Source organism: Pipra filicauda, unplaced genomic scaffold (genome assembly GCF_003945595.2).
Source record: "Pipra filicauda isolate LSUMZ 115617 unplaced genomic scaffold, ASM394559v2 scaffold137_size4652046_pilon, whole genome shotgun sequence".
NCBI lineage: Eukaryota > Metazoa > Chordata > Aves > Passeriformes > Pipridae > Pipra > Pipra filicauda.
In genome coordinates this window covers 2,327,058-2,348,892 of record NW_024103851.1, presented here as the reverse complement: position 1 = coordinate 2,348,892, position 21,835 = coordinate 2,327,058, and the positions used below count along the sequence as shown (strand labels likewise).

The 21,835-nt window shown below is 41.2% G+C and overlaps 1 protein-coding gene across 1 annotated transcript in view; it reads right to left on the bottom strand.

Moving 5' to 3' along the window:
* The window catches only part of EGFR (epidermal growth factor receptor), a 155,782-nt gene that overhangs the window by 37,122 nt on the left and 96,825 nt on the right, over nt 1-21,835 (bottom strand). The window contains exons 2-5 of the mRNA XM_027715037.2: nt 6,126-6,277; nt 4,420-4,606; nt 3,593-3,727; nt 1,762-1,830 (exon numbers count right to left, since the gene is read on the bottom strand). Coding sequence (XP_027570838.1) covers nt 1,762-1,830; nt 3,593-3,727; nt 4,420-4,606; nt 6,126-6,277 — 543 coding nt within the window. The remainder of the gene's footprint in view (nt 1-1,761; nt 1,831-3,592; nt 3,728-4,419; nt 4,607-6,125; nt 6,278-21,835) is intronic.

Sequence of the window (21,835 nt, the reverse complement as noted above, 5' to 3'; positions counted from 1 at the left end):
GACTTTTAAAAATCATACATTCTATCTTTTTCCATTACACACTTTTGTATCTAAACTGCATTATTTCATTACTCTTGCAGGCCTGTAAGCAAGATGATACACTTTCAAGGAAACAGATTATTTCCACAACAGGCATTAGCTTCTTGGATAGCAACTCCTTCATTCAACTAGAATGAATAAGAGGCACATGGTTCTATATGAACAGTGTTTTGATATAATTTTTTTCATAAGCATTAACAGGGGAATAAAGCACCTCGTCACTTTGATAGCTACTGACTAGAGCTTCCTGCTGGAAACATATATCACAGCAAATGTTTTTACTTCATACAGAATATCCCACGTTCATTTTCAGGAGAAAAAACTTTCCCACATATGGAAATGTGGGATATATTTTCAGTTGGCCACATTCTCAAACGCCTGGAGAGGTGAGCAAGAGCCTGCAAAAGGTTTCATTTTATGCACTCATCAACCTCCTGAATCCAGTGAGAGTTTGTAAATGCTGAAAGCTTGCAGGGCTGAGACCTGAGGTTTTGCAAGGCCCTGAGACAGCTGTGCAGCCCCAGCTGCAGGGAAAAACCTGGGAAGGCCTTTGTGTGTGCAGTCACTGTCCACCTTGAGAGCCAAACTGCAGAGCTGACTGAAAGAAGCTAAAGCTTATACTAAATGAAGACAGAAAAGATCTGCTCAAGCTGCAAGTTATATAGATTTGGCTTGGTATTTGCAGACAAGAAACTTAGGGTTAGGTGATTATTTGCAATGGAAAACTGAGTATAGGATATTGCTTCCACTTGCATTATGTCTAGATCAGTGGTCTTTTCACTGAACTTTTCACAAAAAAAAGAATTAGAAACAGTGTATTCCCCCACTTTTTAGAGTAGTGAAGTAGTGAAACAAACTGAGATGGTCTTCCTCCTCAACCTTTACTTTAGGAAAAATAAATCCTTGTAGACTCTGAAGCACATCTAAATGGATGTTTCTGTTGCTCTCTTCATATCAGGCAAGCATCCTACCTGCACAATTTTACAGTTAAACATAGGCAGCCAAACATTTCCATTTATATATCTAAAAATGGCTACACATTTTCAGAGAGCCTTTCAAAGGTCCTCCAAGTACAGTATGTAGTGTGATTATATCCACATGAAGGTGACATCTTTTGTGTTTACAAAAAAAAAACCTACGGGGATTCCAAAAAGAGAAATTAAAGCCAGCAAAAATTGGGTTACATTGTTACTTCTAAGAGTATAAAATAATCCTTCTAAGAGTAGAAAATAATCCCAAGTATCATTAATTGGCCTGCAGAATGACTCTGCAGGAAACAGCAGGAAGGCAAACAATTCACCACACAGTTACTGTGTTCTCTGATACACGGTAAAATAACCGAGCGAATAAATGCTCACAAGTGCAGATGGGAGAAAGCTGTGGGCAACACACAAGTTTTCAGTGCAGGAGACACCTGCAGAATTTTACTTCTGGAAGAACAGCACATCTGCAGGGAAATCCAAACCCAAGGCAAACCACCTTGAGGTTTCCCATCCAGAAAGGGAGCTACTCATAGGGAGCAGGCATGGCTGTCTTCCCTGTGACTACCTTTTTGCAGACCATGTCCACCCATGGTGCGCTTCAAGAAGCCCCAGCAGAGCAGGATGCAGAGAAGGACAAGTGTGATACACATGTTACTAATTTGCACTTGACAGGTTAATTTTTCAGTAGATAGAAATTTAGTATGTCAGAGCACACAAGCAATTTCTTAACTAATCTTACATTTCTGGCAGTTCTGTTCACCCGGGCCCCAGCAGTGGTCTTCTGTACAGTTCAGATGGCATTTGGGACCTAAAACATGAGACAGAGTATAATATTCTGTAAACACAGAAAACAACAACATACTATGAACCACAGAAAACAGTGACTTGAGATTTCCTGCTCAATAAACCAGTGTAGGAAGCACCTATATAACAATGTTCAAAAAACCCGAGAACTTAAATCCTTATCCTTTGTTCATCTCTGCTTTCCTACGTGCAGTTCTCCACCTCTACACCTTTGAACAAGTGAGCATAATACCCAGCCAGTCTAGCTTACGAAAGAGGTATACTTTTCCCAGGAACAGGAATCTCAGCTACTGCCCAGCTGGCCCTCCTGCTGGTGGGGTTTGCATGCAATGGCAAGTCACCACTGGCTTGCAGCCGGGCATGTGCCAGCTGCTCACTACAGGCCACATGTAAATCAGTGTTTCTGAACAACGCAGTTCTAAAAAGTAAACAAATCCAACTGGATTCACAGGCAACCGCCAGCTACTCCGACCACAAAGTAATTTGACTTGTCTGCTTTGTGCTCTCCTCCCATTCTTTGCCAAAAATACTCCTCGGTGTAGGACTACACTGCAGATGGAAAATTGATGGAGAGGTGACAGAGTGGATGGACACCCTGCCTGACCTCAATGGTTCAGTGCTGGTTCTTTCCCACCCCTCCCTCCTTACTCTTTTCTTTCTTTCTCTTAATTACAAGCAGAGTCCCAGAGAAACAACTTATTTTAGACTATGGGGTCATCATTAAAGTCATAAATGGCTGTCTAAGCAGATTAATAGGGAATTCACTACAGTTAAAAGGCATTTCCTACTAAAGTGTTTCTTCCTGCTAACATCATGTGATTCTCCCTCCCTCCATCATCCATCAAATAGCTGAACAAATGCCAATACTTGTACAAGAGTTGATTGATCTGGTGTAGGACCAAAGAAATCCTTTTCTTTTTTAAGTTGAAAAGTGAAAGATTAACATTTCTGGGGTGTTCAGAGCCAAATTCCTGTGCTGACATGTATAGTTTGCAACTCCTTGATTACGCTTGGGCTCTGCACAAAAATAAGTCAACGCAGAAGTTGGCTATTAGCTCAGGCAATTATGCAACTGGAAGAAGATAAAGAAAATACGCTTTCCTGTCAATTTATAGTGCCAGAAATTAAATGCTCAAAAATGAAAATAAACTCTCCTTTCTTTGAAATGACTGGGGATTTTACAAGGGACTCATAAGGCTGAAGGATTAGCTTAAGCCTACTCTAAGCATACGCTATACAAACTTCTAAATATCCCCTCATCTCCCTGCTGATCTGAGGCGTCAGATTTATCTGCCTGTTTATCATTACTTTTGCAAGGGCAGTCTGTGCAGCCCAAAACACTTGAGTTTTACAGCACACAACTTGGACCTTAACTCTAAAAAGGCTTCAAGCAACTCCATGAAGGTACTCATATGGGCTTTCTAGACCCAAGCCTTACATTGTAAACAGAAGATTGCTGGAAAGCAAATGAGTGCATGTTTTTCTTAGCTGTGTTTGATTAATATATATGTAGAGTACTGCCTTAAACCAAGAGAATCACCCCCAAGAACTTTGCTGAGCTATGAGTTAATGACTGAACCAACATGAAAAATTCTATCTTAGGCCAGTGGTGCAGAAATGAAAGCAATTCCCTTGGAACAGGGCTTGGTGGTCCTCATGTAAAAATTGTTGGACCACAAACCTACTGCATGAAAGATGATATGTTCATTATACTGTCTGAAGTGGAGGGGGTGAGCACATAGCATTTTTGGTAAGTTAATACTCACAAGAAGATAAGTTGCTTGCAAATTCAAGCACTGTGAGAGGCTTCTTGCTCGTGTCAATGATGTCATTCCAGAGAACAGTGTCCATGTTGCACAGTTTGGGGTTGTTGCTGATTTTAACACCTCCATTGAGAATTTCTGTTACAGAAAGAAAAAAAATTTGTAAGTGAAGCAAACCCATAAGACTTCTGTCTCTGATCTAAAGAAACAGAAATAAAGCACGTATTTCTCCACCTCAGTCACACAATGCTAACAGAAAAGGACAATTTGCATGGCATCAGCACTCCTAACAGTGTAACCAACACCAGGCTCAGACTGATGGGTTCTGGAGACTCAGCTGCTCTTGGATGCCATAAAGATGCCACTACGTGTGGCTTTCTGCCTGGTGCCACCTGTGGGGCCATGGCACTCAGCAGAGATGGCACTGCTGGTGTGCACAGCCAGAGACCGCGTGAGACCCTAACACACATATCACCACTTCCCATCGGATTTAACAGAAAATACTGACATGTATGCACTGGAATCAAATGATGCAAAATAACAAATAGATACTTCTTTGGTAGTTTGGGGGACAGAAATGAATCTCACCATCTTGTTGATGTTTTGGATTTTCTGTACCTTTCTGCAATGAGAAATTATGAACTTTCTTCACCTTTTGAAGAAGACTGGCTAGTGGGAAAGCAATCAGGAAACGACACTCAGATCCTTGTTTTTAAAGCAGGATTTGATGGCATGTGACTTTGAGAGGCGATCCAATTGGATCTGGATACCAATAAGCTAACAGTTGAAGTCTGCTTTAGAGATGCCTCTACCTCTTGCCCTCATCTCACCTGATAGCCGTTTCATTGGCAGCTGCCGGAGTCCCTGGGTTTTATTCATGTGGTAATTGGATAAAACTGCCAGGGCATAAGAGTTGTCATACAGCACATTGCCTCGGATGATCTGGAGGTTTTCTAGGGGAATGACATCCACCATGTTAAGTGCAATGAGGACGTAGCCAGCAACCTCCTGTATTGACTGAGAGAACAACAGAAGAAAAAGGTGCTTAATCCATAGTACTCTTCAATAATCGCTTTCTACCTCCCACCCCTCCAATCCACCATCTTTCAATTCTCAGGAATGATAAACCCTTTTATCTCATTAAAATAAATAAATCTGAGAACAAAAATGGACTATGTGGAAAACTTTGCCAGTTAAGCAGGTATAAACTTACCCTTCGAGCACTTACCAGGGTATCATTGAAAAGATCCAGCTTACCCCTGCTCTGTCCCCAAGCAAGGGTAAGTGGGGCTAACTAGGAGATGCAGGCAAACAGGGCAAGCATGTATGATATGGCAACTAAGTGTGATGCTTCCCTTAAATAACTGCCTAGCCTCCAAGCATTGGCAGCACAGAGATGCCATCTGATTCAGGCTTTTACATTCTCTTTTCCACGCCCCTTTCCTTGCGGATCCTCCACTGCTCATCAGAGGGGAAGATCAGGTAAGCTTCTCATTCTTAAGTAACATATATTTACAGAACAAAAATACAAGTGAGGTACTGTTCCTGCATGTAGGTCAATTCCTGCCTTGCACTGTGAAATGTGTGCATTTCTATCTCCTACAAAAATCACCATAAATGAAAAACCCTCAGGCTACCACTTAGGATATTTTCCTGTTCTATGAAGACTACCAGTGAATTTTCAAGACACCTGTTACGTTCCTGGGAACAGTGAGCTCCATAGTCAGGTTGTGCTTTGGAGAGAAGAATGGCAATACCATCATATTTATAACCCATGTGTCTGAACCATTTATTGTCTGATCTTGCTTTTTACTTGCTGGTGGAGAACCTGGAGGTGCCCATGTCAGACAGTGCTCCTCCCTATGCTGCAGCTGCATTTTAGCATCCATCCCCTGTCCTTTCCTCCTCTTCCTCAGCTTGCCATAGTTACTCAGGCGCTCGTGCACAAAACAAATGTTGAGATGGGAGTAGCCCATGTGTCAAGTGCAGAGGATTATCTTGAAGATTGCTTGAAGAATCCATGTGGGAAGTTATTGCATAGGACTTGCCTGCCTGCTTAGGGTGTGAGCACTGCAGGCTACAGAGGGACTCACCACCATGGCAGGGGAAGGGGTCACTGTTTGAAGAGCACGGGAAAGGCCTCCGCACTTCAAAATCTGCCATCTGTGGGTTGCCACTCACTTTGTGCTTTGCTTTGCCCAACAGCACCACAAAGTCTTTTGCTCTCTGAGAAGTAAGACAATGGGTAAGGATGCAATTGCAATTATAAATAAGAAGAAACCCATCTGCATGGCACCCATTACAGGCTGGCAAGTGCTTGAAAAGCTATTTCTCAAAGAGCCTGATTTGTATAGTAGAGTTGAGCATATCCTGCAGCCTACAGGTATGCCTAGACTGTGAGCTGCAATTGCTCTGACATTAGCTAGCTATGGTTTTTGGATCACCACAGAATTTTATCAGTAGCTGATCCTTTGCATTTTCCTTAAAAAATGGAGTAAGATTCCTTTAGCAGAGAAGACCACAGATGAACACTAACCTTCAGGAAAGAGAGGTCACGATTGTGCTCTACGTATGTAATCTCCAGGTTGCTGAGCACCACCTCACAATTATTGTACATCCTCTGCAGGCTGGTGAAATGGTCTTCCACATGTCCCAGTTGAGTTAGCTTGTTATTTGTCCCTTGACAAACTGCGGAGAAAAGAAAAAAGCTCCATGAAGGAAAGGAAGAATACAAAGACTTGTTGCCCACTTATCTGCCCCAAATACCACAGTAAGTTAAGCATCAGTTTCATAAGAAACAAGAACGTTACATGTCATGTCTCTGATGGCAATAGTGTAGCAAGTATGCAGTGTTTCCCAGGCACTATCTGGGTACAGAGACGTACGAGAATTTAGAGCTGGAGTAACCCTCTGTCGCTTTCTGTTACATAAAAAACTCCAAAACAAGACTTTTGTACATAAGTAGCACTAAGTTTTCTGTATCACAAACATAACACAGTTCCTGAGGAGAGTACATTGATACAGCACAATCATCATTGATACAGTACAATTAATACATCAATCATTACTGAAAGTGGTATGTTGCTAGAAATCCCCAAAGGCGATTTCCCTGAGGACCCATTTACATTACTTCAGGGGGAGTTGGATCTCCCTGTAAGGTCAGTGGAAGAAAGTGGGGGCTTCCTGCAGGATCCCTCAAGCTACAAATCCAGATTTTAAGAGCAAATTGAACCTCCAGGGCATACACATCTCTTGCCAGTCTGACATTTTGGGAGTATGATAAGATTCAGGAGATTTCCTGGCATATTCTGCTTTAGCACACAAATACACCTTTGTCTGCTTTGCTGGTGGGGAAGGAAGAGGTGTCACACAGAGCACCACTGAGATTCCAAACATTTATAAGAGTGTGATGGAAAAATAATTCCCCATCTGAAATTATATTACTCTGCTTTATTAAATCTAGAAGAATTGATAGAAGTTATCACCACTATATTTGATTGCAATGGAAGACCAAAATGCAAATTGCGCTGAAGAAAAAACACGACACGTAACCCCCAAAAACTTTGTACTCAAACAGTTTTTCTCTGGGCTATCCCTACATAGCTAAAATGAAAACATCTCTGAGTTATGCTAATACAGAAGAAAGCAGATCAATACACAAGGCAACGTGATAAAAAACTTCACAACCCCTTCCAGGTGGAAAGCTTCAGCCCAGCTTTGCTGTTCAGTGGGAGCAAAAGGAGGCTTTTATCTCATCACTGTTACAACGCAACCCAAGCCTGACCGCACAGCTTTCCGTAGCACACTGAAAGAATTGCATTCTTTTAACTTGGAGAAAATAATACATGCAAAGATACTTCTGTATCATAATTCACAATTCCTAGAAGCACCGATCACAAGCTGGAACACCATTGTGTGGGGTGCTGCAAAGCAAATAACAAAGACTCTTGACAAAGCTGAAAATAACTATCGGTGCTAGTAACACAGGATGACACCTGTTGGAAGATTTACCGAACAGCTGATGTTTTATTAGTAGGTCTCAAACCACCACAGTAGGAAAAGTAACTCAATAAGCAGTGATAAAAGCACACTTACGAATCATCAAAACCATTCACTGAACATGTGCTACTTCTCAGAACAGTCAGCATTAAGGAGTTACAGCGATAACAGATTAAATACTCTTGGACAATGTTTAAAGCAAGGCTATTCACTCACATTCTTCAGTTATTTCTCATTATACATCTAGACAAACATTATAGTGTTTCAGATCAAATTGCTAGTAAATGGGGACAGTATAACAGGGGCTGTGAGTACACCATCTAAGCTGCTTTTTACTTCACAAGTCTCAAGTGTGGAAAAAGACATTTGCTTTGAATTTTCGAATTTCTTTACATTTGCTTTAGACATCTTAAGTGGGATTTTCTGTTCCAAACTTAACTATTCCAATGTGTTCATGCTTAAAATCTGTATTTGCCTTCTGCTTCAAGTACAAGGACCACAAATTATGAGCTAGAGTCACAGAAAGGTTTTTGTTGGTTTGTTTTTTTTTTTTCCTCTGTGGAGTGGTCACATTTTGAAGGCAGAAAGTTAGAAGTACTGTCATACTGTAGTCTACTCTGAAAAAAGGTGTTGTTGGGGACAGAGGTGAAGAGGCTTTGAACTGACTGGAAAAGTAAAAGAGTTGTCCCAGAGGTCGTCTTGAATTTTAAACAATGTTATCCTACAACCAAGGAAAAACCCTAGTAATAAGAGATCCTTGGACAGTTAAAAACCTCAACTTGGATGCTCAGATTAGGCATCTCATATCTGATCTTTAAAATAGTGTGATTTTTGAAAGCACTCAAACACAATGCAAGAGCAGGTGCAGTGTAGACTTCTCACAGAAATAAAGACATGTAACTCTGTAACTCAGCCTACTAAGGTCTTCAGGGTCCACAAATGACCTGGTGCTCTTGCTGCACCTCTGAGGCTAACAGCAAAGATCTGCCCTGATACCCAAGACAAGGCCTGATGCAAAAGCTTCAGTGTTTATGCTATGTCTGAGCTGAAGGAGAGGTGGAAGGAGGAGCCTTCTCTGGTGGTATCTCCTGGCCATCCGTGCCCCTGATTGACCTTACGTGGCTCGGCACTGGTCCGGTTGTACAACAAAACAGTCCAGCTCACTGAAAAAAACCCCTAAGACAAACTACACTCATTTGAATGTGCTTCTCTTGGGATCAGACAAGTGTTGGAGCTCTGAACCTGGGTCAGACATCTTGAGAAACACAGACTTTTTCATTGTTTATTAGGTCAAGGCTGATGCAGCAGGCAGAGGGCATGGTTACTCTTGTACTTCTCCCTCTCCCATGGGACCACTCAGTGAACCATGCGAAAGAGTTGATCCAAGCTACAAATAATGCAGGACAATAAATAAATAATTGGACAGAGGGTATTTTTAGCTCAGAAAAGCTCTTTGATTTGGTTCAGCATTGTGCCCCACGCATTCAAAACAGCTCCGAGGATGGCAAGGAGGCAGAAGCAAATAGTGAAGCGAAGGAGCTCGCCTGCTTGTGAAGCTGCAGAGGGAAACCCAGACATAACAAGCTTCAAAGAGGCTTCAGGTTGGTCCTCCAGGATTTACTTTTTTCCTCTGTACTGTAAGTAGAGAGCACTTTCATGGCTCTATACCAAAGGTTTCTTAAGCCATATGCAAAACCACTGATCCTCTCCATCAGGCTCATCACATCTTCTATATAATGAACAGTAGATGTAGATGAGGTCTTAGTTAAGATTTGGAGAGCAGAAGAAAATGAGTTGCTTCTTTAAAGAACTCAACAGTATGTGGGCTAGCATCAGTCAGACCACCATAGAGGAGCTTTCCCCCTCAGGCAAAAATTTTTTGTTTGCTCAAGGAGATACAAGGTCAATTCCCTGTTTGCTACAAAGAGATCTAAGTACATCCACAAAGTGAATTTCATCACTCCACTACTTACCAAATGAGAACCTGGGTCATAAGCTGTATAGCTGAGCAAATAAAACCCTAATCAAACAAAACAAGCTAACCCCCCTGCAGCAGTATTACTGAACTCAGGCAAAGGTACAGAATAATTTTCCAACTAGAACACTTGGAAAGAAAAGAAAATGGCCTGCTTGCATCTAACAAATAATATAATTCCTGCAATTTCTTTGCCTATGGAAACTGTGTTCTGAAAAGATACATGCTACAATTATCTGGATATAATATTACAGTGTGAATGCCACTCTGGCCAGAGGCTAAAGCACATACGAGGTGCTCGCCTCGCTCCATAGAGTTTTAAGTGGGACGTGCATGCTCAAGTGGATGGAATTTATTATGATTTAACCACTATTGAGCTCGACCTATTTGCCCTCTAAAGAACAGATTATGATGCCACATACACTCATTACACACTTTCGTTTCAATGTGTAGCAAAGCCAGCACTATCCAGGTTTAGGAGTCAATGGTGCGCAAGGGTACTTGCGTGATAGTGCTGGGGGCTATAGAAGTATGTACCACATAATACATTTTCTATGTGGGCACTTACACATGGCTGAAGCACACTGCAACTAAAAAGAAGAGTAAAAAAATGAGGGTGACAATTTCCCTGACCAGTAGAAAAGCTGAGAACTTAACTTCAGGCTGAACCCTAAAAGATGAAAGTTTTGCTTTTATCTGTAATGCTAATATAATAAAAATACAGCCAATCTGGAAAGTTTTGACACAGAGAGGCCATCCCAAGAGGCTGCTGTCTGAAACAGCGCTGAGAGCAGGGCTGCATGCTGGGAGCATGGGGTTTTCCTGCCCCAGCTCGCGTGATCTACTGGATCCACAGAGCCTCAGCTACCACTTCTGCGACATGGAGGCAACCCAGAAACCTGCAGGGCTGCAGCACGGCATTACCACCATGAAGCATTTAAATTCTATGTCATACTGATTTTAGCAAACATGCTGCAATTCCTAAATGCTAAAGTGATGCTGATCTTGCATCAGTTACAGCATTACCTCAACAGACAGCCTAAAAAAACCCCAAAAAACCACCAGATATTACTCAAATGTCCCAAATGCTGCATAAGGCAGCAGCAATCAAAGGCCTGAGGAAAGAGGAACACTATACCAATAGATGCAAACTTGCTGAACTTTTGCAGTTATGAAGAGTGCAGGGTTGGCTGTCCTGGATACTAAAATCCTTTGTGTGTCCACAGCCATGCTTGCTAGTCCCCTTCTCTGCCACAGACTTGGACTTAAACAAGTACTTCTAGGTGATGCAAACAGGTTTACCCTCTGCACTCTCTTGCTTCTTGGCCATATTTTTCTTGTGAAGCCCAAAGTAGTGAAGTGAAACCAAAGCATTTCCTAAATTGGCATTTTCCCCAAGTGATGGTAGGGAGATAGAAGGTATCCATCCAGCTGTAATGCTAAATGACTATATTCTCCCAAATCCATACAAGCTCAGATTAAATAAAGCAGTCCCTGCAGCAATTGCCCTGATACAAATAAAATCTGTTTTCATCTTTTCCCCAGAAAATCTCTGATTACTTAAGTCCCAATCCTGTCAGGTATATTTGCCCCAGACTTGAGAAAAACCCCGGAGAATACTTTGAAACCAAATTATCACCAATCCCTAAATCATCAGCTGTTTCTATCCATGCTTAGCCTGTGTTAGCCTCCCTGCAGCTCTGACAGACATCAAAATAATAACTCACAAAGGCAATTTCAGAGATATTCAAGTCCATTTCCATGCTTCATATAGAACTATATATGCCCTGATATGACAAATTTATATGCTTCTTCTACATGTTTTCTAGTCATTACTGACAACAACACAAAACTTGGAGATAAGAGATATTTATTTAATCTGCCAGCACATATATAAATATTTCTCTCTTGCTACTTGTCAGCAGTAATTTCACTTTTGATATTTTTAGGTATTTCATGGAAGAGCGGTACAATCCTGAGCATTTGGTCCAAAGCTGCCACTGAAGGCCTGGGGAGATAATGCTACTCAGTATAGTAAAATCAATGCTGCCCACAGCCAATTCACCTTTACCACAGTACAGGGGGGGGGGGGAAACAACTTTCAAGAGAACTGGAATATTTTTATAAGAAATATTGCTCAATTTGGGTCTGCATGGGCAATCGCACCATCCCAACCCAGTCACTTAGCCCCTGGGTAAGCCCTACACAACACACAGGGGATCCTGGTCATGCCCTGCACCTCCACACTCTTCCCTGGGAGAAAAACTGTTTGTCCCTTATGACAGCTGCCACTGACCTTCATCTAGCAGGGTCTCAGAAATTAAATGAAGATGCTTGTGTCATTCAAGCATAAATATGCACATCAGTTAAAAGGGCAGGTCCTGTATATCAAGTATTTCTTTTAACCAGCTTCAAAGCTGCTGTAAGCAGCTATCAAACAGATCCACACAACCTACTGCAGAAACCAGTGAAGGGCAGCTAGTACAGTCAAATGATCAAAATAATGGCATTTAAGGTTACAAGAAAGTACTAGAGCAGACAGGACATTTGCCATCGTGACTAACCTGTTTCCCGATTGAAAGAGAAAAAAAACATGCAATGGTTTCCCTAAAGAAAACAGGGTATGAAATATCAGAGGCTGGAATAAAAAAAGAGACATTATGTTATATGTGATCAACAGTTTAAATATAAACATTTCTTATATTCACAATTTCCTCAACACAAGAGAGAGAAGGGATGGAGAAACTGGAAACCCAGTGTTGCTGGGTTGAGTGTGTTTAACATAATGGGAAGAAAGTTCACATGACACAGAAAGAAAACCAAATCTGCTGCAATGTGCTGTGAGAAGTTATGAAAAGGAAAGCTAGGAAACAGGTGAGCACAAACAGTGCTCAGATGCAGGTAGATGTTTTCCCTTGAGAACAGTAGTTGCAAACCCATACAATGCCTAAAAAGTCCACTTTCAGCTTAATGACAGCAGCATTTGGGCACTGGAAATTCTTCTGCAGAAGATAATGATTTTTGCAAATATTCAAATACTTTTATTTAAAACATTGTGAAAAACAACCTCATGTGGCTGTAGGAAGTCCCTGCTCAAACAGTGTGGTTTAGAGTAATGCAGTTGCTGAGATTAATTCCAACTTTTAGACACACTGGGACCAAAACAATGGCAGAGCTCTTAAAAATACTTAAATGGAAACTGTAACTGCGTAAGTGACCAAAACTAATGCCATAGTTGAGAAAAAGAATATGCCTTAAGGAAAAGCTTTCCCAGATGGTTTTTTATTTCCATTTACTTGACAAAAACAACTTTTCCAGCTAAATGTAATTTTAGGTTTGTCTTGCTCCAGTTAGGATTGGAGACCTGCCCTTCAGTGTCAAAAGTCATGTCCTGAATTGCAAGGGATAGAGGCAGCATGACAGTTGGATGGTCTGATTCCTGGTGAGTGCCTCTGCCTGAAAGAATAAAGAATCCTACACAAACCACCTTGCTCCTGAGTGAAGACCTTGCCAAAGTCACAGTATTTCTGACAAGGGATTCAGCCTTATTAATTCCCCAGGCTGCTTTTTTTTTTTTAGTAATATTTTTATTTTTCTTCTCTGTTGCCATTATTTAATTCCGTGTGTATCTTCATTAATCCTTCAGATTAAGGCCAGACAAGGATGTGCTGAAATCAGTCTTTCCACTGGCTTCAATGTGAACTGGATGGGGGATTAAATTCTTCTCTCACTGAATCTGGTGTAAGTTTGCAGCAAGTACAAGGACAGAGAGGGCTAGCCCGGAGTTTAAGCTTTCCCCTCTGAATGCCCAAGGATGGAACCGTGGGATTTTGTGCAAATATCAGCAGAATTTCAAGGAAACGGGAATAGTCACCTTGCAATTTTCTACAGTTTGGGAAAAGGTTGATTTCTAAAGGTAAATAATAGATGGGAATTTTGATATGGGGCATTTCTAGTGGAGTACTGAAAGATAACCCAGATTTAGACCAGTTTTCTTCACATGGCTTTGTCAGTGATCTGTAAGAAGACGTCAAAGGATGCCTGCAGATGACACAAACATTGCTGCAGTTCTAAATAACAAAGAGGGACAGATGACCTGCACAGGCTGGTTTGTATAATTTAGGAAAATAAGCCCTCTGAACAACATTATTTGAACTATAGCCAAAGGCAAGGTCTTACATCAAAGACTGCAGAACACATACTAGATAGAAAATGGGGTGCTGGGATGCAACTGCCCAGAAAAGGACTTGGGAATAGTACGATGTGACCAGTGCATTGCTTGATGCAACAGAAAAGAGCAGCCACTTGGTGCATCAGTGGGAAAATGTTGAGTGAAGGGAGGCAGAAGCTGGCATTAATCTCTGGTTGTGACCGAGTGGTGGCCTCTGCACTAGAGGGGTCTCCTGCCCCTGCAAAGCAGATGCCACCTGGTGCAGCTCCCACTCCCAGTGGTACCAGGATGCTCCACTCAGGCTTCAGCCTTTCTCCAAGCTACATTTCAGTTCATGTTCCTGACATATGGCCAACGGCTAGTGCACTATGATTTGCCTTGAGTTTTGTAGGCTATTTATTGAGAATAGTGGCTAGAAAGTCAACCTCCCTAAGATGTCCTCACCAGCAGTTGTGGTGCTGCTGCTAAGTTGTTCTTCCCACTGGCATCCTTTGGAGAGGCTGCTATAAAGGTAACTAAGAGCTTGCATGGGGCTTTCTCTTTTGAGCTGTTGCTCAATTAAAGGCCAGATCTACTACAAGTGTAATTACTAGTGAACTTAATGAACAAGCTATTCCTACTGTTTATTAGTGAGGAAAAATCAAGAATAAGGGAACTTCATATCTTTCAACCCCTATGCAAACATATGCACACATTTATACACAAATGATAATGACTAGTTTAAGTGTTACACACAACACTTAATAAATTTTGTGCAGAAAACCACAGAGGCACCTTCCCGCCCTTTTAACCACCTTTACAGAAACTCAGGCTATAGTGATGCTGCTATTTAAAGTTGACATGGACTTTGAGGTCACCCCTCAGAAGTTTCTCCATGTGAACCCAACAGCGCAGGGTGATGAGCTTGGCCCTACAAATCTATCAGGAGCAGGATGGGCAAAACAATGAGTTCATGCCATAACTTGCCATTTTTAGGCACACAGTTCCCTGTGTACAAAGAACAACTGAAGATGGATGCTCTAAGGTGCAAAACGTGGCTCTTCAAATCAAAATGTCAACCACAGCTTAGGTATCCAAGTGGTGTACAGCACAGGGAAACACCACTAAGTGCTATGGAGAGGAACAAGGCTTTGGGAATCACTGTGGAGGAAATTAGAGAACGGGGGAAAGGCAGATTTGGTGGTATACTGATATTGTTGGATGGAAGTTTTGCTATCCAACTTATTCTGGGTCCTACAAGAGAAAGCATTGCTCATGCCTGTGTTTTAGAACGGTGATCTTCACGCTCCATGAAACCCACATACTGACCAAAGTAAGTTTGTCAGGTACTGTACTTGTGTACCCCAAACGAGACCACACAAGGGGCAACAGACCCTAGTGTCAGCCCCAGCAGGCTCTGTGCGCTCCAATGGTTTGTTTCCCGCAAGGATGAGTCTACCAGGTACAACAGGCCCTTGCTAACAGTCCATGGCTGCAGCCCTCCTGCCCTCCAGCTTCACACACTACAAACAAAGTAATATTGCTGTGCTGGGCAGACCTCTGCAGCGTGAGAAGGACTGTCATGCAGCCCCATTCATACGAGGTTCAAGCCCTGGGAAATGGCCCATAGAAATACAATGGTTCTGGCATCCACAGGGAATTTCTGTGTTGCTGCAAGTGGTGTAAAGATCTGCACAGAGCACAGCAGCAAGGGGCCAAGAGACCTCCAACAATGGGCATGGCTCACCAAGCCTTGAATCTGGTGAGATATGTGTGAAAGGGCTGTGGCATCTCAAGACCTACAACTGGATATCTGGGAAAACAAGTGGATAGTAATGCATAAATAAGTCTTGTGTTCCGGGGTCTAAAAAAGAGTATGTTCTTCATTGTTGTTTCTTCTGGCAACATCTACAGAGCAGCAGGATTTTACAGCACAATAAAAAGAAACTGAAGATGTGTGCCCATGAAAATGTGGGACCAGTTGCTAGTTACATCACCACTGAATTGTTTAAAATTGTTTAAAAATGTGTTGAGAAATGAGTGTTAAAGGCATTAAAATACACTGTGAACATTTTAGCATGTGGGATTTCTTAAAACATTGTAATCGCATATTTTAATTTGTGCCTTCCAATGAAAAAAGTCATATGTTTTTCTTTATTTATATTAAATCAAGTCTTATGTTGCAGTAAGATGTGGTGTTCATTCACGTATTTCTGAATCCCCTGAGGTGTAAATTCTATGTGAGCACTCGCACACTGGCTCAAAAAGGGCAAGAGAAAACACTTACAGCTGATTCAAAGTAGAAGACTAAGAGCTTGCTATTATGAATGTAACACATCCTTATTTTTTCACCAATAAATATAGGATTAAAAATACACATATATATGTATCTCTCCCAGATAAGCAGACTGACCTCTCTAGAGACTGCAACATATGTGGAGAACTGCTGGAAACACAACAGTAACCACACATGTTTCATTGGCTGCCTTGAAGTGCCTGTGCCCACCTCCACGATAACCTCATCTACTTCTGTGCGTGGTTCTGTTCGCTGAAGACATGGTAAGCGCTGCCAGCAACCACAGTGAATGCTGCATCAAGCCTCTGGGCCTGTACAGCTGCATCGCTACCCAACACTTCCTCTGAAGCTGGTTCCAGCCTCCTATGGATTCAACTTGGAAAGTTACAGGAAGAAAGATCTATGCCCCAAAATTCCCTAGGAGACATCTTGTCCCTTAAGAACGAGATCACCTTCTCGAACAAGACTAAAACAAGATAAAAACTGCAGACAGGACTAAAATAAAGAATATTTACTGCTTCAAACAATAAAGGTACTGTTAAGTTTCTAAGTAGCAAACCTCCCGTCAGCTAACTACAAAGAACAAATAAAAGCTGATAAAAAGCTTTAAAAGTTTGTCTTCGGCTACTAGGTGTTCATGGGAATAAATGCTAACACATTAGACTTCCAGCCTAAATTTAGATATTTGTGCATGTTGACAAGAAAGCAAGTTAATACATGCTGCTGGGTTTGAAAGGCTTCCAGTAATATTTTAGTTTAAAGGAATAGCAGAAGAACATAGTAGATGTAAATGAGTTCTGGATCACCTTCTGATCTTTATTTAAGCCTTGACTAAAACTCAGTGGAAAGACTGCTGTTGAAATGAATGGGATCTGAATCAAGCTCTTATTACACTTAATTTAACTGTGTGAAATTTAATAAATGAGGTAAATAGACTTTCTACCACCCTTTATTCTGGAAGGAGGAGAACTGCAACAACATTTTGAAAGCACAGCTAGAAAGCCACAAAATTATTTAACGACACCTGGGTAAGTTTTGAAGATGAAGACCAATTTTTCTTCAAAAGTCTGGGAAGAAAAAACATTTAATTTAGTCATCATTACTATAAATGTTGCATGTTATAGCAAGTGGACTGCTTTTAGAGTTTGTCTTATTTAGCAATAGGGAATCTCAGCCACATTTAATGCCAGAGTTCAGTTTTATGAAGAAATGTAAACAAGTTTGAATCTTTTAAAAGGTACTTGAAATGCATGATTACAGTACATTATATGCTGTTCAAACTCTGAAAAAGTTCCTTCTCCATCTCATGATTTGCATGGTTAATGTCTGTCAGGCAACCTGAGCTGGAAGGAAGGCAGTCTTCCTCATGTTCTTTCACCTTTTCAGCAAAGCAAATGCTCCATGGCTCCACTGCAGAAATTCTACAATCTGAACTCTAGAAATACAACATTAGACTGGATAAAGCTCTGCTAAGGCTCTCAGACTTCTGTCATCATGTCCATTTGCACAGGTCACAGAGAATGAGATGGTGGGGTTTATCTTTCGTTTCTTTTGTAATTGCTTATAGAACAGGCCCCAGGCACAAGCTTTATGTATCTCTGACTTGTCAAAACACTTCCTCCTTCCCCAGCACTTGAAAAGAAACATTTCTGTTTCTGCATAAAGTATTTGAGACCCACATATGCAATGTGTTGAACACAAGCCTGTAAAAAGCAACTGTTACCTGTCGCAGACTTCTGAGGACCCCTTATTTATCACTTGTCATTGAAAACATTAATAAAAGAAACATATTAAAAAATAGGTAAATGAAATTATTTTCTTTCTTCGGGAAAGAACAAAAGACCAGATTTATCAAAAGGCTGCACCTTATATTAAAATGTGTGTCTTTTTAGGTCACATTATTGTTTCATATACACTCAGAATTTACAGCTGTTTAGTTGTGAGCAGTTCAAAATCATTATGAAGATGACTGCAGCTGCTAAATTTGATTTTGCAACTCCTCTGTCCCCAAAGTTTGAGGGATGGTACCGATTTTGTCTTCCTCATGGACCTGTTCTAAGCAACAAGACAGGCAAAACAGTGCACAGCTTTCTCAAACACAAAAAACCCCCCTACATGCAAATATGAAAATCCAGAAGATGACATGCAGATAAGGATTAAAAAAATTCCACCCTTACATAAATGCCACAAACCTGCTTTAACACATTCCACACCCTGCAGAAAAAGTTACCTGAAAGAAACTGCTCCATCAGTTTAGTCAAGAGGGGAATAAATGTCCCCTTGTACACAAAAAGCTGGTAAATCAGCTACAACCTAAGCTGCAGCACAGAATGTGAAAATGTTATCGGTAGCAGCCATTTGGACTGTGCTTATCTTTGCCAAAGATGTCTTGAAGGGGGAAAAAAACCAGAAGCTTTTTACTAGTGCAGTGAAATGCGTGTAGAGACATGAAAGCCTGAGAAGCCTGACTGTAAAACTGATCTCATTCACTCCTGTTCCCATCTGCTCCTCTGTTCCTGCAATGTTTCTTCTGCAAAAGATTGCACTCAAGTGTTTTGACGGATGGAGAGCTTTGTGTAATCCACTGGGTTTGGGGCGCCTTTTTTATGTTTTTTTCCCCACTACAATTAGAAATCATCAACTTTTGTCTTTATTATATTACAAAATGTTGGAGACTCATTGCTGTACACGGGTCCCTGGTTTGGCTTTTTTTGTTGCTGTTTGTTTGCTTGTTTGTTTCCTAGAAGAGAATGAAGGGAAACAGAGCCAGGAATATCTCAGTTCCTGCTCCACCCCAGAACACTCCAGCACCAGCATTACTGCTGTGTGGCATCTCGGCAGTGTTGCATGAGTGCCTACAGCCAAGTGCATACAGCATGTACATGTTTATCACTCCAATGCTGCTAGGATGACTTACAGCTTCCAAAATACAACAGCAACTGCCTAAGAAACCCACCGCAGTTTGCGTCTCCTGGCACTTGCTTCCCTTCAACTTCTTGTGGGGAGAAGTTTCTTTAACAGCAAGAAAATTAAAATCACATTCTAACATACGTCTTGTGCATCATGTGGAGGTGCCACATTTTTCTCTAGCTCATATCTTAGGTGGAAATTCAAAGAAAGGAAGAATTGTTAGAGTAGCACCCTCAGAAGATATTAGAGGTAAGCAGTGTAAAGATCTGAGATCCACTACTCCAGGAATTTACATGCTTGAATCTTCCAAGGACTTTTACGGAGTACTAAACTATCAGGGAAAAAAGTTATGTGAGGCAGGCATTTATGAACCTCAGTTCATTAAAAATAAATGAAAAAAATCACACTTAAGTTTTCCACAAAATGACATTAACTTCAGAAGGATCTGGCTTTAGCCACTGCAACACAGAAGTTTCCGACCGTGCAGAACAGTTGCCTTCTGAGCAAATAGGCATGTCACACAGCCAACCTTCCTGCTCCATTGAGAAGCTGCTCCCTGCATTGTCAAGTATCTTTTGATAAGCCTTACTAAAACCAGAGTCACCTTATCTGGGAAAAATGACACTTACCAAGTTTTTAAAGTTGTAGGTCTGTTTGTCTGCCTTTGATGCGTTTGCCAGTCTTCCATCACTATCTATCAGTTCATGCAGGAGCTGCAGCAGCTCTTGTGAGCCCAGCAAACAACCTCGCTGCAAGTGATGAAGTGCTACCAGCTCCAGAGAACAGAGCAGCTCTGTGTGTTAGCAGCTTTGTGTTGCTTTTATCTTTACCCCCCAAAGCCTGGGAACAAATACTCATCTTGAACAAATCAAGTTATTTCTTCCATGGGCTAGGAAATAAATTTCAAAGTGTTGAATTGGAGACTACATTGGTTGCATGGCCAGTCTTGGAAAAATAAAGCAGAACAATCTTCTCCCTAATACTAGAAGTAAAGGTCTGCATTACAAAACCTCAATGCAAAGAATTTAAAGAGATTTTCCAAAGTAGGAATAGGAGTTTGGTATGCAAATTATAGAGCAGTGCTAGTGGGAGATTTCCATCAGCACTGTCTAATGAAAATCCTCTCTTTAAGATGGATTAGTACTGCTCAAACAAGGATGGAAGTTCTGCCACTGAGAAGTAAAGTTTCCAAAATCTACTATGCCTCCACGAAGGAACATTCTGAAGGAACGAGAGCCCAAATTTTGCCCCAAATGCCAAATTACTGTGTTGATATCAGTGTTTCATGAAAGCATTTCAAGAGCTTGTCTCACTCCAAAATGACTTACTTCACTTGCATTGGTCTACAGTACCTTCGAGCAGTATCCTCATTACTAAGCAGAGCACAACGCAGCCTTAAAAGTAATAGTGGTAGAAAAAAAAATGAAAGATGGGCTTAGAGGAGACAGAAAACAGCTGCTGGTAGATGCATTACATTTAGCTTACAAGCTCCCCAAAAGTTCTGGTACAGGAGCTGAGCAAACTCATGGGAAAATCGAGCTTGTGATCTGAATATGTTATACAGCTACAGGATGTCTCTGCTGTCACCAGCTTTCCTTTTATGAGAGAAACTCCGATAGAAGCAGTTTGTGTTTTAGCTCTTGGATCCCATAAATAAAATTACTGAGTTCTTTCAGACATATGCCAAAATAAGTTTCCATTAAAAGTCTCAAAACAGTCTATGGAAAGTTTCTGCTACGATTTGCTGAACTCTCCCAGTGAATGGCAATACAGTTTATCCTTGCGGGAAAAAGCTCTGTCTGTGTGTATCTATTCTGGAATAGATAGAACGTGCTACTAATACAACCCAGAAAAGAAAATGTGGATCTGATAGTAGCTGAAATGTGGTGATTAGGGTGTTGCTTTTCTCTCTGCATGCTGGAGCCCACAGTTCCAAGGAGGAATCTCACAACCCGTGCAACTGCACTTCGAGTGATATGACTGACACACTGCAGGATGCTGGGACACAGCAAATTACTGGCTTTCTGAAACCTCAGGATTGAGGTGGCACTCTTGAGAGGAAAAGCCAAAACTGTGGGCACGCTCATAAACAGCAAACACATTCTTACCTGTTCCTAACAACACGTCTTCAAGCATGCAAAATTGTCTGCTTTTCTTTTACCACTTAAATGCATTTATTTAAAAACTTGACTTTCCATCAGCAAGGTATAATAAGTTTTACACTTCAAGAATACAAAACTCATAAAGTGGAAAATCTGTATCGGCCTAGGTCAGTGACCATGTTAAAGATGAAGTTGCTGAAGTTGCTGTTGCTTTTGAAAATTTTGCCTTCTTTTTGGTTTTAAACAATTTTTTATATTTAAATTTCACTATAAGTAATCAAACCCTATACTACAGAACTGGAAGTCCATCTCTTGTTGGAAAGCATTTCAGTGTGGTTGTTATGTGAAAACTTACAGAGGCAACAGGATTTCAAAAGCAGTGAATAAATATGCACAACTCTCAGACAGAGCACTGGAAACTTTTTTATTTTCCTGATTTTGGTAAAGAGATGCTATTAGGTCTCTGTGGTTATTAATGCAAAAGTGTACTATCTCATGCATTCCAAGGCATCACTTGAAGTGTTTCCTCACCAGTGATTTTCAGCCCGTGTTCTACACCACCCTGGAAGTCCCTGCATTATTTTCATGCCCATGAAAGGTAAATAATGAAAAGCAGGTTTATATTCTCTAGAGAGTACCCCATCTCCCTTGGAAATACTGAAGGTGCCTGCATATTGAGCAATGCTGGAAACCACTGGTATGCATAATCCTATTCCAAATGTACTGTGAGTTCCTTCAAAGCAACTCCTACCACCGCCTTACTCCCCACAGCATTGCATATGCATGCACACACATATATATTTATTTTTTTAAA